Here is a 23444-nt window from a genome sequence, read left to right on the forward strand (position 1 = left end):
CGGCTGGATGTCATGGGGAGGGGCGGGAGAGTGACCGTGGCCCCGGGTTTGGGGTACGTAGAAGCCGGGTGCGGGGTACGCGAGGGTGGGTGTCTGCCGGGAACGGGTCGATACAGATCCTGGGACTGCAGGGACGGGTTTGGCTTTCACTTGCAGTGAGGTTGCTTGGCTTTAGGGTCTGGTTTTATATTTTCCTACAGATCTTGGTAATTAAGAATATTCTGGGGGAAGAGTAGCAGTGCTGGACATTCTGGTATGCTGAATGTCGTTGCAGGCTTTTGCAATTTGAGTTCCTGGCTGTCCACATAGGGCAATGAGCAAAGCTACACCATATAGCTGGTAAAAACTTTGTACAGGGGTGTAAAAGGTGTAAAGTTTCATTACCTGACATTTTTGAATGAGGAAAAGAGTAATAAATGTCGTAAGTTTAGTTAAAATCAGAGTAAAGTTTATTGGGATATGGGCGGGAGGGTGATAAGAGAGGAGGAAGGCAGTTAAGGCGAGTTCATCTTTGTGCTTCTGTAGTGAAATCTGGTAATTCTGGAAGTTTAGGTTCATTATTTGTAATGTTTATTTAAGTTTGGGTTTTGATTTAGTAAGATTAAATGTTTATAGTTGTTGCCATGAATTGTACTAAACTTTTATTTTAGTTTCACATACCAGAAATATTTTCCCTGTCTTCAGAAATAGTCAAGCTATATCGTATGTTCCATGTTTTGCTGCATGATATGTAATATTCTCAACTCATGTATGGAATAACAATTGAGGCCCCGAAGATAGATTACTTCTGGTTGTGTGCTGAATGGAGTTTGGGTTTCTCTTCCTTTTCCTGGTGTTTTGACACAATGAAAAGGAGGTGGGGGAAGGGAGGAAACCAGTTTAATGTTATACTAAGTCTAGTGATATATTGAAAACTTGTGCTTGATTCTTGAACGGAAGATTGATTTTATTGTCAGTAAAATATCTGAGTTACTTACCAGTTCATGATGTTTTATCCCAACATGTCAAAAACCTTGTTATTCAATGCAGGATGCTCTGTTTTAAAATTCAGAGCATCCTAATGAGACAGGAGGTTAGAGACACATTCTCACAGGAACATTGTCAGATTGTGTGATGTTTGTTCTATTCAATTTTTATCGTTGCAGTTTTTACTGTTTTTAAGGAAGCAGAACCTTGAAGACACGAAGGATGTTAACATCTGCATTGCAAACCAAAAAAGCATGAAATCTCTATGCACTTACATTTTTTGAGCTGTTTTGGTGTTTTCTATGGGGAACAGCCGTTTAGAGTATCTAGAAAATCAGCCATCACAGTGAGGTGTGTTGGTGATTTATGCTGGGATACTGGTGTCTGATCAGCCAGACGAGTCTCCTGCTGAGTCTGGACCTGTGAGGGCTTCTGCTGCTGCTGCTGCTCAGTACTGTGTTGGTGTATTTGAGTGCAGTTGAAGTCTAGTCACAGTACTAGTTAAGCTAATGCAGTGATGGCTGTAATGATTTGGAAGAAAAAAATAAGTGCACTTTTCTAGGATTTAGGATATGTTCAGAAAAAAATTCTGTGGTTTAATTCAAACCAAAACTTGACTGAATTCAGAGTTTACCTTAACAGAAAAATGGTAACTAAGATCAGCCTGCACTTTGGATTATCCACGTGCCTATATATCAGCTGCTGTAAGTCAATTTAATTTTTTAACAAAGAATTTAATTTCCTGAAACTTCGTCACTGTGGCATACCCCCCCCCCCCCCCAATCTTTATACTCATTTTGATATATTTTGTCTATATTCATAAAAAGTAATGTTTACAACATTCTTGGGAATAAAGTTATGTTCAGGCAAATATTGAAATTACTGTTAGGATTTAGGTGGATGTTTGTACTTCTGTGATTTTTGTGCACTTGTCTTGCTATTGCACCAGCTTTGAAACCTGCAAAGAAATAAACCCAAAGCATTCTATGCATTTTTATTCAGACTGAAGATAGTTCTTGCATTTTGAAGTTCAGTTAGTCAATTTTTTTGGCAAAAAAAAATAAATTTAAACTCGCTTTGTCAGACTCAGACTGGCAGGTATGATGCTGGTTTTCTAACTATTAGAAGCATTGGTTTATATGGAGTTTGCCAGGTTGCCTGTAAATAAAATAATGTTCTGAGGTCCCTGTAATGGAGCCAAGTTTATCTTTTGACTGAAAGTTTCAGAAATGAACCTAACTAATATTGAAGAGTTGAGGCTGCTAAAGGGGACAAAGTGTATCAGTAAGCGTCTGCTGTGGAGCTCAGGAAATGACTGGTTTATATTTCTCAATAACTGAATGTAACTGTTTCTTCATTTCCTGGAATAGTTCTTCTCACATGGACTTAAAGTGATGATACGAAACATAAAAGCAAAGTATATGTACTTGTTAACAGGACGAATGAATGTCTTCCAGAATCAGAGTTTTTAAAAATGTCTTGAATGCGTTGTATTGCTAAAACTGCTATTGCATTTCCAGACGCTTTTTTAGAAGGCATTTTTTCTCTAATTATATTGGGCTTTGTCCTCAAAACTTCACAGCAATCATTCAGCATTCCTAGAAGACATTGTTCTGTCATTTCTTTCACACTTCAGCAAATGTATATTGTGTTGTAGTTCCTATCAGAGTCACCATTATGCATGAGGGTTGTGGGTGGTCACATTCTTTGTGTGAATATTTTAAAACCAGCAAGCCCAGAACAAGGGTTCCAGTGGATTTCACTTAGATCTTTGTTTTCCTTTAAGCTTGATTGCTTTTTCAGATACAGGGTGATTCTTCTGCATCTTAGGAATCAGTAATACTTGATAAGCGTTTCTCTAGGAAAACCAGTCGTTTGGAATGGTTCCTGTGGGAGTAAACAAGTACTTTGTATGAGTATCATTGTTCACAAAACATCAAAATACAGACAGCCCTTTTGTTTTGCAACACAGATGGAAGTATCTGAGGAACTAACAAGAATTCTGTTTGGGCTGTGTGATATTTGTTCTTTTGCACAGTGTGAAATGCTGCATGAGCACGGCAAAACCTACATAGAAGGTGCAAGGTATGGAGATACACTTGTGTTACATCTTTAACAAGTATCTGCCTAAGTGCTACTAAATTGTCAGTGATAGAGTAGATACATAGTTTTCATGGGGCAAATTGCTTCGTCCTGAGCACTGTTAGGCGAGAGACTGAAAGAAAGGGGTCTTGTTTCAACACCTATGATTTCAGAATCATGTTTCTTCAGTTGGATAATTGCATACAAAAATATTATGTAAATGTAAGTTGTCCTAGTCCAAAATCTTCAGCAGTAGTTAGAGGAAATGGATGGTTGTGTAATATAACCTGTTATTTTTTGTTGCTCTCAGTCATACTGATTCTTCATTGCTTTTTGCTGTCTGGGATAAGCATGTGGTACAAGTGTGTACATATTTTTATTTGAAAGGGAAGATAGCTTGATTTGTGAGTGGAACTGAATCCCTTCATAATACAGAATATGCTGTAAAATATATGAGTACTCAACTGTGAGATTTACTGTCTGGTGGTTTTTCACTTGCTTGTGCACTTAGAACCTGATACTAAGAGTTATGGTTCTGCTTGATTTAAAAGTGTTAACGTTTTGGACTTTCTCCTCCATGGCCTGGAATTATTTTTGCCATGTGCTCTGGATTGTGATCTTGTGATGACCTTCCTCTGTGGCCTGTCCTTGAAAACTGCTGTCGAACATCATCTTCTCCATGTTTGGATTCAAATTTCCCCACTGCTGGCCAATATATCGTAACACTGCAAAATACCTGGCATTCTTGTTCCCTCCCTCGCCCTTCCTTGTCTTGGTGCTAAAATGCCCTAAATTTGCCTGTATGTTTTCTTTGAAGCTGCATACAAGAAAGCAGTGAAAGGGCACATAATATTCTCAGCTTTTTTTAGCTGAATGAGAAGTCAAGAGTGATTAACACTGCTGAACATAAAATGTGCACAGAGGGCTGTCAGTGTTATGTCAGGACCACCAGTTACCTGCCATTGCTTCTGTGGCTCTGCAGAGTGAGAAATTTAAGGCTTCTGAGAAAAGGCACAAGCTGGCTGAATGCTGAGGATCCTGCCACACAAGGGATATTGGAGTACTGATGTACTTAAGCTGACACTTTTATTTAGCTTTGCCTTCCAGTTCTGAAGATTTTGGGGCAGACTTTGCTTCTGTGTGTTAGTTGCTAACAGTTTGTAGAAGTCAATAATTAAACAAAGGCTGCCTTGTCTTTTAAGTAATAAATACCTTTTTTAGTTGCTGAGTAGTCCCACTTCAGTGTCTTTCTAGTGTCTAAAATCCAAGTTCATCTGAGATGGAATTTTAGTTCTTTTTTATTATTAAGTTTCTGTAATTGTAGTTTATTTAAATTAGAGTGGTTTTGGTGTGCTGCAAATTCTAGCTAGATTACCACTGAAGATAACTCAATCCTTCATTCCCTAGGCAGTCTGGTGTCTCACTTGAAGCTGCTGGGAGTTTGATGCTGCACTTCTTGCCTTTTCCAGACCTCTGTACCTCCTTATGTTTTCCTACTAGCATAAACAACACACTGTAACTATTGGATTTTGGTCTGTTGCATTCATTAGTAGCTGAATTTGGCTGGTGTTTTAAGGTGTTTTTTTCAGCCCAGCTGGCCAAAAGAGCATGATACTCACTTTCTCTTGTCAGAAGTAAGCCCCAGGGAGCTGGGCAGGAGTTCTGTTTGTTTTTGGGAGACACTCTGAACAGGTATGTGCAAGGGCTTAACATAGGCTTGAGCATCGATCCTCTTGCTGTGCAGTCAGCTCAGATGCAAGGGCAACGATCATCCCATTAAACTTTTAAAACAGTGCTGCAGGAGTAACATTGATCTGAACTGTTAATGACTAGAACTAAACGTGTCAGGCTGGAAGGCTTTCTCTTAAATGTATCAGTTCACTTGTTAGATAGATGATAACAAGTCTGACTTTCTGAGGAGAAAAACATGAATTTGGAGTCAGTTAAAAACATCACTGAAATGCTGCGAAGGACAACTTGAAGCTAATGAACGTTCCTCATCTCTCTTTTTCAGCAGTGGGATGGTTTTGGTATGGTAGCTGTTATGAAAACACTGGTAGTTATTGCTGGTAATTTTTACATCTTATATCATTACTGTTACCTGTCACTCATTCATTACTGTCAACGAGTAACAATTACTGTTTCTTACGAGAATAATGTCTTTCTTTGCTAGGCTACTCTTTGGTACAAAAGTGAATCCACAGGCTTTTTATCTTTAAACTTTATATCAGATTTAATGCAGAGTTATTTTAATACTTGTGAAATTAGAAAACTATAAATAATAATAATGTAAGTTACACAGCACTTTATTTTCTTCACTATGTATTACATATAAAGGACCTAGATTCTCATCTAGATGGTGTACTAGATCCTCATATGAGTATCATGCTCAGAGGGCCGAGGTTGATCTAATTTCTGTTTGAGCAGGACTGTTGAGCAGTTCCAGGTAATGAGACAACTTCTGGAACAACAAAAGATCAAATATGAGAAAACATAAAATAAATTTGTAAGTACATACTGGGTTTATGTGTTAGTTTCCATTACTCGTGCTGATCTTCCTTGAAATAGTGAGTCATAATTTAAGGGCTTTTTTTTTTTTTTTTTTAGTGAGACATCAGTTAGGAGTGTGCTGTATTGCAGATTACTTTGTTTTTCCTTTTTTTTTTAAATGCAGGGAAAAAATATGCCATGAGGTGGAAGAAAGAGGGAAAGTAAAATTGATTAAGTTGCCACAATTGCTCATAGCTTTTACTTTGTTGTGTATTAATTTTTGTCTTGGACTTCCATGTGAAAGAAATAAAACAGTCTATGGACTAAAAAAATTTTAAAGCCTGAGAAGATTACGTGTCTCAGAACAAAGTTGGTAGACATAATAGATCTTTTTGGTGTCTTTTGTTCTGTTAAAACTTTGTCGTGGGTGTCCTGTTGATTCTCATATTTTAAAGCCGGTTGCTAAAGGCAGTTATTCAGTTCGGTCTTACTCTGCTTCAGTCACCTTTTTTTATTTTTTTCTTTTAAAGATGACTAAGTCCCTCTTTTTGCTTTGTGGTTTGTCTGGAACTTCAGAAACTCAATTGCTGTTGCCTTTTAATGCTTGATTCATCCTATATTCTTTCCAATTTACAGGGAAGCATTCCATCTACTGCTCGTGCTAAGAGTTTTTCTGAGTTCTTTCTTGGTCAGTCTTGAACAGTTCTGCTGGCCAAATTGGCAGCCAGTAGAGGAGCAATTCTTCATCAGTAATAAGTAGGAGCAACTTCTGCCTTGTTCAATAAATCTTTGTGACAGTTTTGTAGCATAGTATAAACATAAAATAAACTTACCTCATAGGAAAAAAGAGGGATTTTTTGATCATTCTGCTCTTGTAGCACTGATGGGAAAGTAAATCTTGTAATTACTTTGGTTATATTAAGACCAACCCAAAAGCATGCTGCGTCATGCTAGCTAGAAAATTAAGATATTCTTAGCCTTGTATGCCTTTTCATTTTGTTGATGGTATAGTGTGTGCTTCATTCAGTCAAATTCCACATTTATTTTTACAGATCTGTTTTTCAGATTGAGAAGCATCAAAATTATAAATACCAGGTGAAGGGGACTGTCAAATAATTCACATTTTTAAACATGCTTAGGTTGTTCTTGCATCAATTCACTAGTCTGTGATGATGTTCAGTAAAATTTAATACCCGCAGCTGGCATAACATTCAGTCTTTAGTCGTGCTTGCCTAGCCTCCCACATGGCTACGCCATTCCTCTAATTATGTCATGGCTCTAATTAGAGCAGAGTTGCACCCATGTCTGCACGGTATGTGTTTAGGTTTGATGTTTCCTCCTGCACTTAGAAATCGCCTGGTAACATCTTGTATGCGTAACAAGGACATATTTAATATTAATCAAATGCAGCTCATCCCCACATTTTATGCTTGTGTTCTGTTTTGCATAGCTGTGTAAGCACCGTGCCTTTTGTGCTGTTCTCCACTGTAACTGCAAAATCAATATGCTGCAGTAAAAACCTGATTCCCTACATTCTCGCCTTTCTTCTCACAAGTTTGTATGTCTGTGTTCTTTCCTTATTATTATTTTTGAAGCTTCACAAGTATCCCTGGTGTGCAGGCTTACAGCTCATTAAAGGGAGTCTCAGTAAGCGTTCAGTATAAGGTTTTTTGGGTAGGGTGGAGAATCCACTGCTTTATACGTAGCTTCATGGAACCGTGCTTGTTGACCAGCACTGGAAAGATCAGGTCTGTTGGGTTTTTTGCTGCATGGGCAGTTCTCAGTTTCTACAGAACTAAATCTTGCATAATTAACAATCAATCTCTGTAATTCAGAACTGAGGGTCCTTCCTTTGTGAAATGGTAGCCATGTTAGCAGGTGTTCACTATAAAGATAAGCAACTACACCATAACATCTGTCTTTTTTAATTTAGGCTAAAAAAAAAAAGTCTAGATTATTTTTGCTACTTATGCAGTAAGAGTGTTTCAATTAGAAACAAGTTACATTAACATCTTCAGATGATGTTGTTTAGGGCTTTGTGCAGTGGAGTCTTAGAATCCTCAGAGGGTCCTGTAACCTCTCAGCACCTGTCCCAGTGGCTGATAATCATTACAATGAAAAATCTGTTTTCTTCTATCAAAATGGAACCTTCCTTTTTTTAATTTATGACACTGGTTGTATTATTTCCTCCCACACACCTCAGTAAAGAACCTGTCTTCATCTTCTGGGTAGCCTTCACTTGTGAAGGCTGCTGTTAGGTCCCACTGAGCCTTCCCTTCATCAGGCTGAACACTGGTTCACCAGGCTGAAAGAAGTTTTGATTATTTTTAACTCTACATGTACTTTTGATTTGTTTTCAATTTCAGTCTTTTAAAGACTGGTCAAAAAGTGATTACTTTTACAATGGCACACAATCTGAATTTCATGTCCTGCCAGACTAAATTCAAGTTGAATGAGGTTTAAAAGGAAATGATTTTGCTCATTGATTCTAATATAAGATTGTATCTGGGAGCTAGGAGAATGGATTGATAGTCATCATGTTTTGTTGTATCCATAGTATTGTGAATGAATTTTTCAGAACAGTTGTGTCACCTTTGCCAGCTCTGCTTGCAGTTGATTTTGACATGAATGGTGTGACATTGTTTATGACTTGATGATAAGGATATGGTCGTTTATGACAGCATTCCATCCTAATATAATGAATATTTTGCATCGGTGCTTTTTTAGATGTATTGAAGTAACGTAGGTCTTGTGATAGCACTGGAATCATCTTTCTAGAAAATAATTATGGCATTATGCTGAGTTTTTGTTTACTTGTTTAGAATTAAACTGAATTAACAAAACAGAAATAGGAAAGGTGGTTTCATTAGTGAAATGAACCAAACTGTATGGTAAATATGGTGGGTCTGCCCAATTTAAATGTAACATTTAAAAGGATAATAATATTATGGAGCTCCAGTCTAGTACCTTTTTAGTGAGCTGTTACTTAATAAAAATTTTGAGCATTGCAGGACTTTAGAAATCTTTTCTGTAGAACAGACACTCGAATCTCATGTGCTTTCCTAAAGTTGATCTTTTTGTAAATTCTTCTTACAGAAAGTCAAGTTCTTGACATCCTTTGTCCAAGAACCTGGAGCACAAAAGAGACAGTTTTTACAATGACAAGAAATCACCTGCTAGGTAAGTGCCAGTGTCTGGTAACAATCTGTTATCTTTTCAGTTGGGGAAAACAACTGAGAATTGTAATCCGCAGCTGGGTATGTAAGTTGGATCAGTTGCTGTAGTAGTAGGTGATTAGAGATATTAGATGTTGATACAGGCTTTGGGTGAGGGGGAAGAGAGTGCTTGTGACCTGTGCATGTAATTTCCATACTGAGCACTGATGAAACTCTATTCAAATATTCAGTGAAATACATAATTCTACTTTTTTTTGATGTTGCAAAAAAAGTGAGGATAAAGTTACATTCTGTGAGTCTTCTAGGAGTGAGATAACTGATAAATTTTGAATGGCTGTGTACCTAGGTGAGTAAAATTATATATGGGTATAATGAGCTACGTGTATTTATCTCTGATTGTCATTTTATAATATGGTGCCTTGTCAGGCTGTGTGGTATTTCAGGTAAATTTGAAGTGATAGTTGATTATAGTAAATTAGATACGACTTATTTCCTTTGTGAGTAAATTTTACATTAAAATGTGTAGAAAGTAGTAAAGGTAACCTTCTGCTGTGCATTTGATGACAATCCAAGTACTGAATAATTTACCATTGCTTTGTATTGCCCGTTTACTGCTTGATGGATCATTTTACACTATAATATTGTTACTGCGAAAGAAAAAAACATGTTCAGCAGTCTCAGTGACCTCTGGAAAAGAAAACTTATTGGGAGTTGAAAATACAGTTGACATTTTATCAAAATCTCCTTGGCTATTTTTGTTTGCAAAGCCTACAGAATATTGTATTTTGTAGTTTGAGGCTCTATGGCATATAAATAGTGTGGGGGAGAAAGTTACCATTAGAAGAATTTTTCACCTTGGTTTGCTTCTAGTTACACTTATTGACAATATAATCTCCAAAATAGTTATGTTTTACTTGTGTCTTTCAGACTAAACATAAGTTCTTTTGAACTTTGAGTTTTTGAAACATTATTTTTTCAGATTGTGTTTGGTTTATTGTTTGTTGGTTTGTTTTTTGGTTTTGGTTTTGTTTTTTGTTTTTTTCAAAGACAGTGCTAGAGGTTTTTTTCCAGCAATGAAGTTCTGTTTTTTCTTTATGCCCTGTTTGGCATTGAGAATACATAACGTGATTGAATAATATATTAGCATTTATATTTATGAATATAATTAACATGAGTTTGTTAGGTTTAGGTTATTGCCGTTGTTGCATTTAGTTCTGGAGAGCAAAAGTCATTATGTTTGAGACCTGTTGGTCATTACTTTCAGGTATATGTATAATCGGGCATTAGAAAACCTCACTTTATAAAAAAAAAAAAAAAAAAGATGGTGAAAGAATAGTAGTTTAGTGAGAACTCCTGATATATTCTGAAGTATATTTAACTTTAATTGGCATATTACATTAATACCATTATTTCATCTCCAAAGACATTATTACTAAAGCCACCTTAATAAAAGTAGTGCAATTTTATTTTTTTTTAATGTTTTCCTTTGAAAAATTATTTTTAATATGCCAAACATTAATATAATATGATTGCTGACTCTCTGGTAATTTTTTTTTTAATTTCTTTTTCTGTTTAGGTGTTCAAATTTCTGCTTCAGTCACCGGATATTAATGAGGAAGAAAACTTGACTGGTTAACCCAGTTGTAGTGGTTTGTTGGGGACTTTTATTCCACAGTGTTTGAGGAGAGATCTGAGGAAAATTTCAAGGAATGGAGTTAGCTCACAGTTTACTACTTAATGAAGAAGCATATAATCAGCTCGGTGAATTTCAAAAAGCAGAGTTCATTTTTGAATGGTTACAGTTTTTGGAAAAACTTTTACCAGTGACTAGCAGAGTAAGTATGAGACTTGAGAAGAAAAGCATGTTATAGTTATTTCTGTCTGTCTTTTCTGTTATTTTGTTTAACAACAAAATAATAGCATTCAGTGTCATTTGCTTCATTTATTTATTTTTTTTTAATGTACATGCAATGAATGTATGTTCAGTGTTAGCAGCAGCTTTCTAAGTGTTACAAGGTTTTGGTCACAGCCCTTTGACTGGCAAAGCCACTTGTCCAGTGAAAGGAATTTTTTTCTTTTTTTTTCGTTTTTTGAACTCAGACAATTACCACAAGATTTTGCAACCTGGTGATGAAGAATGACAGTCATGCTTCCACCTAGCATGGCACAATTGTTTGGTAGTTCTCTAGCAAGCACGAATGTAACATCTTTCTCTTGTTTTTTTTATTTTCCTAATCAGATGATAAAATATGCTTCCAGCCAACGTTAGTTCACTGTTTAGTGCATATTAAGTAGGATATGTGGATATGTAATAGTAAAGCAACCTAGATAATGCTATGTAAGAGTTGTTCTTTGTGTAAATGAATTACAGTGCCAGATTATTAAAAAAATAATGTTCTTTTTAAAAGAGCATCTTAAAATGTTTCTGTAAGACTAAAATAGATGATTGTTTTAAGGTCTTTCCTTTCTAACACTCAACTTCTTGAAACTCTTACTAAGATTCTTCCTTACTACTTAAATTGCTACTATTTCTAGGAATCATTTTATTTTAAAACAAGCATAAAAGAAGCAAGAAAACACAGTTTTGTTTTAGCAAGACATAATTATACAAATGCCATAGGAAAAATATACACTCAAAATGCTACTAGAAAGAATTATGCTCTGACAAATGTTGGGGTTTTTGTTTGTTTGTTGTGTTGGTTTTGTTTTTAAAGAATAATAATAAAACAGTCATGTATTTGAGGTGGCTTTTGTCTAAGTAGAAAAGTGCAATAAAAATGTTCATTTTTAACTAAGAACATCATATTATCAGAATGCTAATAATGAAAAGTAAAGATAAGTAGCATTAATTAACTTTTAAATTGAACTGAAGTTTAACTGGTTACTGATCTTTATTTCTAGGCTGATATAAGGGAAAATCAGAAGAAACTAGTTGAGCAGTTGACTTCTTTATTAAACAATTCACCAGGACCTCCTACCAGACGGCTTGTTGCCAAGAATTTAGCTGTACTTTATAGCACTGGAGACACTTTTTCTGTTTACCAAACAATTGACAAATGCAATGAACTCATTCGGAGCAAAGATGATTCACCAAGTTATCTGCCTACAAAACTGTAAGTATTTTTTTTAACCACAAACTTCAAATCCAGTAATAACAAGAGAGACAGATTTACATGGTGAGAGGTTAATGTAGGAGAGGGTGTGCTCCCTTATTTCTGCCCGCTGTCCAGTAGAGCTTTGTGCCATATGACATGTAGAATTTGGGAGCCTCTCTGGTTAGAATCATTATCGTGGGTGTATCCAGCTGTAAAAAGTAATTTCTTCTTTGGTATTACATCTCTATAATTTTTAGACTTGACTGTTACAGAAAAGAAACTGACTTCATCTGAATCCTGAAAGCAAATTCAAATTGCTTCCTTCTCTCTAGATATTCAACAATTTTATTTTAATCATTTAGTATATACTGCCTTTGGGGTAGAATTATGAGTGGTTAAGTACTTGGGAGCATTGTATATATTCCTTTCTGTTTCTTTGCTGGAAAGTTCTGAGTAAGAAGTTTAGCTGCATGTTGTGGGGGGCAAAATTCAGGTCAGTACCTTACAATGTAAATTGTTCTTTAAAGTTTAATAAGCTTAAAACATATTTTTCTTCCTTACTTAGAAGTTTCTTGTTATGATTTATGTAAATATGCCATGAAATCGATCACACTCAAACACTTTAAAATCATTAATTTTAAAGCTTTTAACAGAGGCAGTTTGGTGGCTAATGGGAGTCAGTGTAGGTTGTATATGTTAGAACAGAATTTGACCTACCTAGCTATTATTTACTGGAACCACTGGAAATAAATGCCTTGAATGATTTGAAAGCTAAGCTAAATTAATTTATTTAGGATTGTAGGAATGCTAAACTCAATGCTATCACTCAGGACTATAATGACCATAGTGTGCTTTAAGGTAATAGAGTAAACTGAGGCCAGTTTGTGCTTCATGTTTTTGTTCACTGAAAGGACAGAACCAGCTTGCAATACGTATTGCCATATTGAATAAACGATGCTTTACAGCACATCAGACAAACACTGATTGATTGTTTTAAAAAAAAAAAGCAAAGAAAGCTTTTCATAGGTAACTTAATTAACATTAGTTAAAGAAAAAAATATCTTTACCTGACATGATGCATCTGAGTTTGCTACCAGAGGATACATAAGGAACATAATACTATCAGATATTGTATGTGTGCATCAGGAACCAAAAGAGTAGAAGACAGTTGGTGATCTCCAGACAGACAATTGAAAATCAGGCCAGAGAGAAAACCAGCAATGGCTAACACTGTTACAAGGACAGGTGTTTGAAAAACAAGAAGAAGGTAGTAATAGTGCTGAGAAGAGCAGTGAAATGAACAAGCACAACTCCAGGTACAATTATATAGTTATTGAGCACATCTCTTAATCCAACTGGGAAACTGGATATAGTTAGTTACAAATATCTGAAATGTTTGTAATTAAATGCCTAAAGCACAGCTAACAGAACAGAACTGTGCACTGATACTGCAGGATGTGAAACTAAATCTTAAGATGAAAAAATATTATGAATAATCTTTATTCCTGAAACAACGCACATCTTTCACTATAGTGAAGAAAACTGAAAATAAAGGTAGAGATAGTAAAACATCATTATGCATTAATGATACAGTTTACAAAGCAGAGCAGAATCTTCCTTTCTCCTTTGCTTCACATGGTAATCCTGTTAGTGACAACCCAAGTGAAGCTTCCTGAAGCTTCCTGAAAGTAGATTTTTGCAAGGAGACAGCTGTATTTTCCAATACCACAATGTTTTTTTGTTTCCCTGTTGTTCCAGCTGACTTCTTGACAGTCTTATGAGTTAAGAGTAAGTTTGCTATAAAGGGTCTTAGTCCTGCAAAATGAATTACTGCTGCTTTTGGCTCCTCAGCGGTGAGGTGCATTAACATTATAGTTGAGTTATTGTATGGAACAGAACTTCGCCGGTCTTCATTGCTTTGGCTGCAAGATGCCACATGAGAGGAAGTGGGATGTTGTCAGCATAGCAAGGAGGGATGATGAAGTGCATTGGCAGCAAGGCAGAGATGGCAGACAGACAGAAATAGCAGATATCCAGAGTTAGAAGGCAGAGAAGAAGCTGGGGGAGAAAAAGGTAGCAGCATTCAGAATCCTGCTGGGTATGTAACCAGTAGTGAGAAGAGGAGGAAGTAAGAGAGAAAGTGGAGAAAAGGGCATCAGTAAAAGATGGTTTGCTTTAAAAAAGGTTTGGAAAAGGGATTTCTTGTAGTACTGACACTGAGAAAATAGGCTATAGGAAAATAATTGGAACTACAGAACTCTTTATTGAGTAAAATCTTTCATCTTGGGTGGCAAGTGTGAATACTTGGTGGTCAGTGAAGAAGAAAGACTGCTTTTTTTTCTTTCTTTTTATTTTTTTAAATCATGACTAAAGTGTTGTCTTTGTTTGCCATCTGTCCTTATTCAGCATACATGCCCATGTTGTCTGGTGGCAACACTTAGCCGTCATTGTTCACAGTATGTCGATTCACCTGGAAACTCCTTTAAATACAGTTTATAGTGAATTGTTCTCTTATCCCATAAATTACAATTTTTCTTTTTTCATATAGCTGGAAAACAGAAATGTTTTAGGCAAGCATTTTAAACAGAACCTTATCTAGGTGCTTATCTACTAAAATTGAGTGTGATGTGAATGACATACCAGATCAGATAAACAGATCATGTAGACTGTATACAGCTTCTTACTTGACTTTAAATTGCAATGTTTTTAAAATATTTGCTAAGGTTGCTTTTAAACCATAAGCATTTTGAAAGCATTTGGCTGGGCAGCAAACTTTTAATAGCTGATCTCAGTGGTGTTTTACCGTATTTTTAAGAATTTTAGGTCTGCATTTTTGTTAGTACCTCTCAAAGTACAATTGCTAAGGCAGTATTTGAATGAAAACAACTTAAACGTGTCTTATGTAGAGAGTTGTATGTCAAAAGGGGCTATGCAGTCAGAGAGGGAAAAACACAGACACAGGCTTTTCCCTGCAAAAAACTAAATTTACAGGCTTCCTTGGAAACTTGCGGCTGTTGCTTGTTATTTGACAGAAAAAGTGTCTCAATAGTTAATACAGTTTGGACATAGTGAAGAAACATTTGTGGGGAAAAGAAAATGGACAAATACTGGCATGACAAAATCCTAGAAGGAAGTAAGAAAAGCTTCCTAAGTCCTATGCTTTTAACTATTATAGGAACTTAAATATTGATGCATGAAAGTAGCTGGATTCTCATCTTTAGTTACTTATGTTACTCATCAACAAATCTTGCCACTTTGTTTGCTAGAAATCACTGTTGAACACTGATTGACTTTTTCATAGAACACTTAAGCACATGGCAGAACAGCCAACCATGTAAGAGTGCTTGCAGCTTATACCATGATGTAATAAGGTAGTTCTGATTTGGTTGTTGGGTTTTTTCCATAGATGTTTGTTAAATATTCCTCATTTGGATTATGCTGTTAAATATACATTACTTAGTCTTAAGGCTAATTAAACAGAGTATCTGTGACCATCAGATGATCAATTAACTAGCAACATTTGTAATTTTGTGCCCAGCCACACCATGAACAACGTTAAAATCCAAACTTGTTGGTGTGTACTGAGTTGGATAAAAGTAATAATGAAAAATGTTGCTTTAATGAAAATAGGATTTTGGTCTGATAACAGATAAAGAATACCAGTTTTGTTTCTTTTACTGTGCTTTGTCATTTAGGGAATTACTGTTAATAATAAATGCATTTTTCTAATCAAGAATGTGTGCAGTATGTGGTTTTAAAATTCTTTATGTGAAACCTGAATTCAGTTGGGGAATAAGTAAAGTATTGCTTTGTTGAATCGGGTGCTGAGCAGTGTCTGTGTGTTTAAGCAGGTCTGGTCAAAGAGCTGGAAACTGATTAAAGATACAATTTCTTTTTGTCTTGTATGCATAAAATTAATTGGTTTAGTTCTAGATCTGTCAATACAAAAGCTAAGGGTTTTCCTTAATTATTAAAAGGAAAACACTTTAATTAAGCAACTCTTTCTTTTTTTATTTGCTCAATATTTAGTAATTTTTGCTTTTGCTAAGGGGTATGGCAGTGAGCATAAAGTCCAGTTGTCAGTTGGAAACTAAATTCAGAGTTGTGTGCAGTGAAAAGGACAGGGGCTTATAGTTTTATTTCCTTCAAGGTGTTTCCTTATTGCGTATTGTTATACTTAAATGCCAGAATTTTAATTACTAGAGCATTTGCAGTCTGCTGTTGACCATCGAGTTATAAATAAACCTGTCCCTGGCTACTTCTAGCAGCATTTGCCATAGCACAATGCCACAGACTGTATGATGCAAGGCATGCTTAATTTCTTAGAAATTAATGTCAAGGTTTAAAGGTGGATATGCAAATTGTATTCCTATCATAAAATTTATTGGAAGATTGTATTACCTGAATTCTTATATTATCCAAGTTGTTTCTGCATTTCTCCTACAGTATGTGCCACACACAGACCATTTTTTATTTTTTTTTCCTTTTTCTTTTCCTTTTGATAATTCACTTAACATTTTTCGATTTTGTTATTTTGTTGTTTTCCCACTGATTATATTAATTGTCTTAATCCCTTCCATCTATTACTGCATCCATTTTCACGCGTCTTTGGATTTGCTTTTGTTTTAGTGCTGCGGTGGTATGCTTGGGCTATTTATACAAAAAATTGGGAAGAATTTTGGGAAACAGTTTTACTGACACCGTTGGGAATGTACTTAAAGCAATGAAGAATGCAGAGGTATTGGAACAGCATGTTTAAAAAATGATTGGAAAAATAATAGGATGTTTACTGTTGGTAGCTGGACCAATGAATATGAGAAAGTGCATGATACCAAAGTATGAAAAATGGAAAGTCATAGGATAAAAATCAGTGTCTAAATTCCAAAGAATTACTGGAGAGTTAATGGGTTATGACTATAAAAGGATGGATCATAGCTCTTCTCAATCTAATTTTCATAAAAGAACTTGATAAACTAGAAAATCTAGTTGCCTTATTAGTAAGAAAATCTTTGCTCCAGTTTGTACTTCATGTTTTGAGTGCTAGTGAGTACTTTCCGGTAGAAAATAGAATTACTGTTTTCACTTGCTTCTAGAGTTATAGAGCAAGTTATCTGCTTTAACTCACTTCATCATAAACAGATCTCCAAAATCTTAAAAGGCACAAATCACTGTTTACATATTTCAGTAGCTGGCATTTTGTATTTCCAAGGAGCTTAGGTTACAGAACTTTTAACATTTCTCTTTTTCATTTTTCAGTCTCAAGGTCGTTATGAGATCATGCTTAGTTTGCAAAATATATTAAATGGCTTAGGAGCTGCTGCTATGCCCTGTCATAGAGATATTTACAAAGCTGCCCGATCCTGTTTGACAGATCGATCCATGGCAGTCCGCTGTGCTGCTGCAAAGGTAAAGTGCTTTAATAGCTGTTTTTATCAAGTAAGCTCCCAAAAGAAAATTCTGGTCTAATGGATTACGAGCACAGCAGTGAATACATTGTTCGCTTATCTTTATTTCTTTCATGTTGCATTGGCAGCAATAGAACAAGTTATTTTAGTATGAAGCAGCATGCTTATTTTGTTATGGAGAACTTTGTATATCACATAGCAAACTGAAATTTTTACTGAGTGCTTTTCCATGTCAAAACATTTTTATTTCCCTTTTTTGTCTAGTGTCTTCTTGAACTTCAGAATGAAGCAGTATTTATGTGGAGTACAGACCTGGATAGTGTTGTGACCTTGTGTTTTAAATCCTTTGAAGGTTCCAATTATGATGTACGATTAGCAGTTTCAAAACTTTTAGGCACAGTATTGGCTAGAGCTCTCACATCTAAGCAGACAACAGGTAAAGTTTGTACTTTGCTGATTCTTCATCTGTAAAAATCTGTCAGATGATTAGAAACTCACAAGTTCTGTTGAAGCCTGAAGTAAAATCACAGTATAAGCTTCATCTGGCTGGTTATCTCTCTGGTTTGGTCTTTTTTTGTAACATTTTTCTTGTGAAGTGTTGTGGTTTTGGTTGTGTTAATATATATATATATACATTTATAACATAACAAACAAGGAAAAATATTTGGTAAAACTGGTTTTCTCTGTTATAAGATTGTTATTGTATAGAGAGATATTAGTAGCCTCAAGAATTTAAAGGCAAGATTGCATTAAACAGCTTAGAAAACACTAAGGCTTGAGAGAGTGTCTCTTTGTCAAACTAAAGAGTAAAGGATATCTTCAGGCTGTTTTTCCACAATCATCAATACCACATCTGGATCATGTAGCAGTACAAATGTGATAAGAAGCAGAAATGAGCATTTAGTTTTGTTCACTCAAAGACTACATAAATTTCTTCTGGCAGACTGTACTTGATCTAACTGAAGCATTCTGGCAAAAAGTTAACATCTCCCATCTTCAGTGTCATTCAGATTGGGTGTTCCTAGTCCAATCTTAGGAGCCCAAAGCTAAATATCTAACTGTAATCTAAGCAGAATACCCTGCATCCTGTTATAAGTGTGATTCAGACTGTTTGTTTGTTCTGCTTTTAATGGCATCTGAGAAGACCTTCGGTACAATAAACAGCAAATGACAACACTACATGCCTTTAAGCCCAACTTAGAATCATAGAATGGTTAGGATCGGAAAGGACCTTAAGATCATCTACTTCCAACCCCCCCACCATGGGCAGGGATGCCTCACACAAGACCATGACTAGACCATGTCACCCAAGGCTCTGTCCAGCCTGGCCATCGAACGCTGCCAGGGATGGAGCATTTATCACTTTGGGCAACCTGTTCCAGGGTCCTCCTTATATCTAACCTGGAGTTCCTCTGTTTAAGTTTAAACCCATTCCCCCTTGTCCTACCACTACAGTCCCTAATGAAGAGTCCCTCCCCAGCATCCTTATAGGCCCCCTTCAGATACCGGAAGGCTGCTATGAGGTCTCCACACAGCCTTCTCTTCTCCAGGCTGAACAGCCTCAACTTTCTCAGCCTGTCTTCATAACGGAGGTGCTCCAGCCCCCTTGTCATCCTCATGGCCTCCTCTGGACTTGCTCCTGCCTTTCAGAATTCTTGAGACTGTGGATTTTAATTGAAGATTCTGAAGTCTTGATTTCTAAAGTATTTTTCTAAGAATCTTTTGGACAGAATTATTGTGTTACAGAAAACAATCAGTATTTCTCTTTTCGAATAAAGTAAAAAACAAAACCAAAAAAACCCCTGAGCTCTTTATGGACTCAGTACTTTTCTTTAGAAAGACGGCCACATTTCTTACAAAGTTTAAAGTGCTAAGATAAGATTAAATAAGAAGCTTGTCAACTGTTTGGTTGGCTTTTTAAATTTATTTTAGTTATTTTTAGTTAAAATAAGAGAAAGCTAAGTGAGACAGAAGCTAGGTGAGGCTAGAAGAGGGGTGGGGAGAGGTGGAGGAAGCAGTACATAAAGAAGTGTGTAGTTCTGAAATTTCTATATTGTATTCAATAACCTGCTGATAACTGGGCTGGTTTTGGGAGATTTGTTTGGGTTTTGGGGGGTTCTTTTTTGGACATGATTATCTCTAATCCTCTCATTCATTTTTCCATTTCAATACTTGGAAGAGAAGGAAAAATGCACTGAAAATTTTAGGCCACTTAGTTTGCACAGTGTGCAGTTGTCATGCTGTTTGCACACACATGCCCCAGCGTGTATTTTAAATGAACTTTCTGTCAAGAAATAAAACACCAGAATAGGAATTAAGGATAAATAATTTTCCTAGAAGATCGTAAGCATATCCTATTATTCTTATTCTTTTGTAGGGCTAATTTAATACTAAGGTGAGATACTTTTGTTTCTAAGAGAACTTGTAGCTGTGTCCTTATCTGGGTAAGCACAGCAGAAAGGTAATCTGCCCTTTCTGGAGTTTGGAATAGAGGGTTGTCTTGGATGGTAAACTGGAATAAGTTAGTTAGGGCTTTCGTGACACTTGGGTGGTAGGAATAGGCCATACTGACCTTTTTGCAAAGGTAGTTTAGATTAGATGGTAAATACTTTGGGAGGGTAAATCTATGTGGACATACGAGGTGATGGCCTAAACTATTTAAAGCTAGCTGAATCAGAAAAACTTGAAAAATACTTGGGTTTGCTGGAACACTGAGTCCCAGGATGTCTTCATTTCTATTGTGAAATTATGCTCAAACAACATTTGGATTTGATTGTGGTACTGAACTTGTGCAAGTTGTTTTTTCTAAAACAATTAGACTTGAAACTTTTCTTCTAAAATGTAGCAAGCTCTACAGAGCTGTCCCTCTAAAGATTTACACCTATTCTTAGCATCCACCAGGCATAACTTCCGCAGAATCTCTTTGGAAGAAGTGATGGAGCTATTGGGAACTGGATTTCTGCGTGGAAGTTGTGGATTTCTACGAGCCAGTGGCGATATGTTGAAAGGGACCAGTTCAGTCAGCAGAGATGTTAGAGTTGGAGTCACTCAGGTTTGGATTACGTTAGTTATGATTTTTTGCTAAAAATCCCTATATCTGTTTTGCTCTCCATGTATTTCTTATTTCATCCTTTTTTTGTATCCATGATAAAACGTGTGTACTTTAAAATAAGGGTTTACGTCTTGAGTTATGCTACAATGTAGACTTTTGTTGTTGCTTATTGTTTGCCTGATAGTTTGCATTTTTCAAAATTAAATATGTATTACTTCTGAAAGCTTTATGTGATACAAATTTCAAGTGATATAAATAAGGACTTTCTTCAAATATTTAATCTAAAACTAAACACCTGTCTAAAAATGAAAGGGAGAAGTTACATAGGGGATTGTTTCCTTCTATACAGGGACATTCCCAGTCCTGTTCTGGAAGAATGGTTTTGATTTGAGTAAGTGCATGAAAAATATGGGAAACAGAATTTAGTGGGGAACAAACCAAATATCTGTTTTGCTGTGTTCTGTTAGAGGATGGAACCTTGTTAACTGAGCAGGACTGGAGTCAGACCATATAGTGCATGCTGGTAAAACAGTATAAATTTTTCAGATAATATTAGATTGACTTTTTTTCTGGAAATAGTATCTTAAATAGCATTTACATGGTAAGACCTAGGTCTTCAAATGTTAAACCTCTGAATCAAGACTAAAGGCATGATGAACTTCTACATACCAAACAGCTGTATTTTAATATGTTACAGTCCCCACAGCTATTTGATACATCCCCTTTGCCAGTAAAGGGTCTTTTTCAGTTCACTTCAACTTCTGCAGTGCAAAAAAATCTGTAAATTAGCCTCAGTTACTGATAGAAGCTGCCAGACTTTGCTCTGAAACAGCTAGAAGGTGCTCACAAATTGTCTTCCATGCTCAGATCATGCTGGGTGGAAGCATTAACTTCTGGCAGAGAGACAGAAAAGCTGGGGAATAATAATACCTTGACAGCTATTTGCCTAGAAAATGCATGCCAGACTCCTAGGGTGTTCTGTATACATGGTGGTTTTATTAGTTTTCCAGGAATAGATAGTTCACTGTTCTGACTATTTGTACTGCGTTTCGGAGGTTGTCTCCTTTTTCATGCATTTCTACGTTAACACAATAGTACCTGTGCTAAAGTACAGTCTAACTCTACCAGAACTAATTAAAATAGTGCTGTGTTTATTTAAGGAAAACTTGAGAAATTGTGCATATGTCAGTGCCTGTGAATAAAAAACACTTGCAGTTATAAAATGTATTAATTACTATGTGAATTGCAGCTTATTTTAAATTAAAAAATAAGAAAACCACTGAAGATTTCTTCTTACATATGGAAGAAGAATTTATATTTATTCACAACAAAGCCAGGTTCAAGATGTAGTTGTAACTGCAGCCATGGCAGTATGACTCTTCACAAGTCTTATTTATTCTGTTAAATTCCTCAGTTTTCAAATCTGTGAAACAGGGATAATGTACTGGTACATTATGAAGTCTAAGTAGTATTTGTCAAGCTATTAGATGCTAACAGGATCTAACAGTACAATTTTTCCATTTATAGTACTTCACTTTATGTGAATAATTTTGTTGTTAATATTAGACACTAGACAAAGTACGTATGGGGCAAATATAGAAGTTTGTTGATATGGGTAGAAGTTGTGGACTTTCTTATGAGGAATTTTGTGCATTCATTTGCATATTCTCAATTTTTGTATTCCTTTTTCTTGATGGTAACACATCTATTCATTAAAAAATCCAACACGTGCACATGGAAAGCATTTGTAAGGGAGCATATTATGTGGCAAAATAAATGGTCTTGTGATTAGATTTGTAAAGTGACTCTGCATTCTTTGTCTTTGTTGTGACAAATGTAGTCTTTTTATGGTACCTCCACTGCAAGGCAAACAAATTCATTGACATGAAGAACAGTGCTTGGGCACTGCAAATATTCCCTAATGCAAAGTCTATAATAACAAAATTCTCTCAGGGTTATGGGTTATAGTTTTGTAACATAGTAGTTCTTAAAATGCATTCATACATTAAATTTGGGTTCCATGTGCAGAATGTTAAATAGCTGGAAGCTCTTGTTCAGTGAGACCAAGCACAATATTTTACATAACAAGTGCCTGTGCAGGATAAACTGCCATTTCTCACACTCTAGGATAAAATAACATGGGCAAGCAGCTTGAATTAACTTACAGTCAAAGCAGGCTACAATATTGCCAGTACAGTTTTGATAGTAATTTGCATTATTTAAATAGATTAAAACAAAAATTACAGCTACGTAAAAGTAAGAATGTATGGGATTTGTGGATGTGTAAATGTATAAATAACCTCAATTTAGTGATGTTTTAGTTGTGACAGTAAAAAAATGAATGTATGCAGGATAGTTGGCAGTGGTTTTCTGGCTGATATTGCTCTAAAATATGTTTTCTTTTCAAATTTCTTCCAGGCATATGTGGTATTCATCTCTACATTAGGAGCACAATGGCTTGAAAGGAACTTCTCTGCCTTCCTTTCCCATATTCTGCATCTCGTGTCTCAGTCTCACCCTAAGGCTATTCAGAGTCAGATAGATGCTATCGGCTGTCGCCGCTGTGTTTCATTTATCCTTCGAGCTACAGTAGGAGGCCTTCTTGGGGAAAAAGCTCAAATTGCAGCTGCCAAGGAGATTTGTCAGGCCATCTGGAAACTGAAGAAAGTTGTGGGTATGGGTCTAACAAGATTATCCATTTGGGCCTCTTTTTTTCCTTTTTAAGTGATTGTCTAACTTCCTAATCCAGAGACTGCAGAAATAGAATATATAGTACTGATTTATTACCATAATAATATAGAGGGCTTTTACCGGACTGCTTTGTTTTTAGCTTAAGCTGCTTATTTGTTTGTGTGTGTATACTCACACATGTGTACATGTCTCTTTTAACACTCTTCCCTGGTGATATCATTTTAACCAATTACAAATAAAATAATAAATACATGCAGTAATAGCATACAGACAGTATTGTAAGATAAATTAGATTGGCAGCTAATGTATGTCTAGCCAGATTCTGCTGCCTTGTTCAGAGCAGCTGACGCTACTGATGGTTCAAAAAGAAGCATTTGTTCCTGGTTGACAAAATGAGCATTTCTCCTGGAGAAAGCATCTTTTGCATGATAAAGTCTTGTATACAGCTTCCAAAAAAAGCTGCTCATCTCCCACCATTGTCCCTGTA

General features: G+C 35.9%; 1 protein-coding gene across 2 annotated transcripts in view; it reads left to right on the forward strand.

The window, feature by feature from the left end:
- Nucleotides 1–10423: 10423 nt before the first annotated feature.
- HEATR5A (HEAT repeat containing 5A) overlaps nt 10424–23444 on the forward strand; it is a 54585-nt gene continuing 41564 nt past the window's right edge. For both annotated transcript variants that reach the window (XM_010010460.1, XM_010010461.1), the window contains exons 1-7: nt 10424–10549; nt 11616–11827; nt 16439–16547; nt 17066–17215; nt 17479–17650; nt 20106–20266; nt 22685–22940. In XM_010010460.1, the coding sequence (XP_010008762.1) occupies nt 10424–10549; nt 11616–11827; nt 16439–16547; nt 17066–17215; nt 17479–17650; nt 20106–20266; nt 22685–22940 (1186 nt within the window). The remainder of the gene's footprint in view (nt 10550–11615; nt 11828–16438; nt 16548–17065; nt 17216–17478; nt 17651–20105; nt 20267–22684; nt 22941–23444) is intronic.

The sequence above is a fragment of the Nestor notabilis genome, unplaced genomic scaffold (assembly GCF_000696875.1).
Source record: "Nestor notabilis isolate BGI_N333 unplaced genomic scaffold, ASM69687v1 scaffold17562, whole genome shotgun sequence".
Lineage (NCBI taxonomy): Eukaryota > Metazoa > Chordata > Aves > Psittaciformes > Psittacidae > Nestor > Nestor notabilis.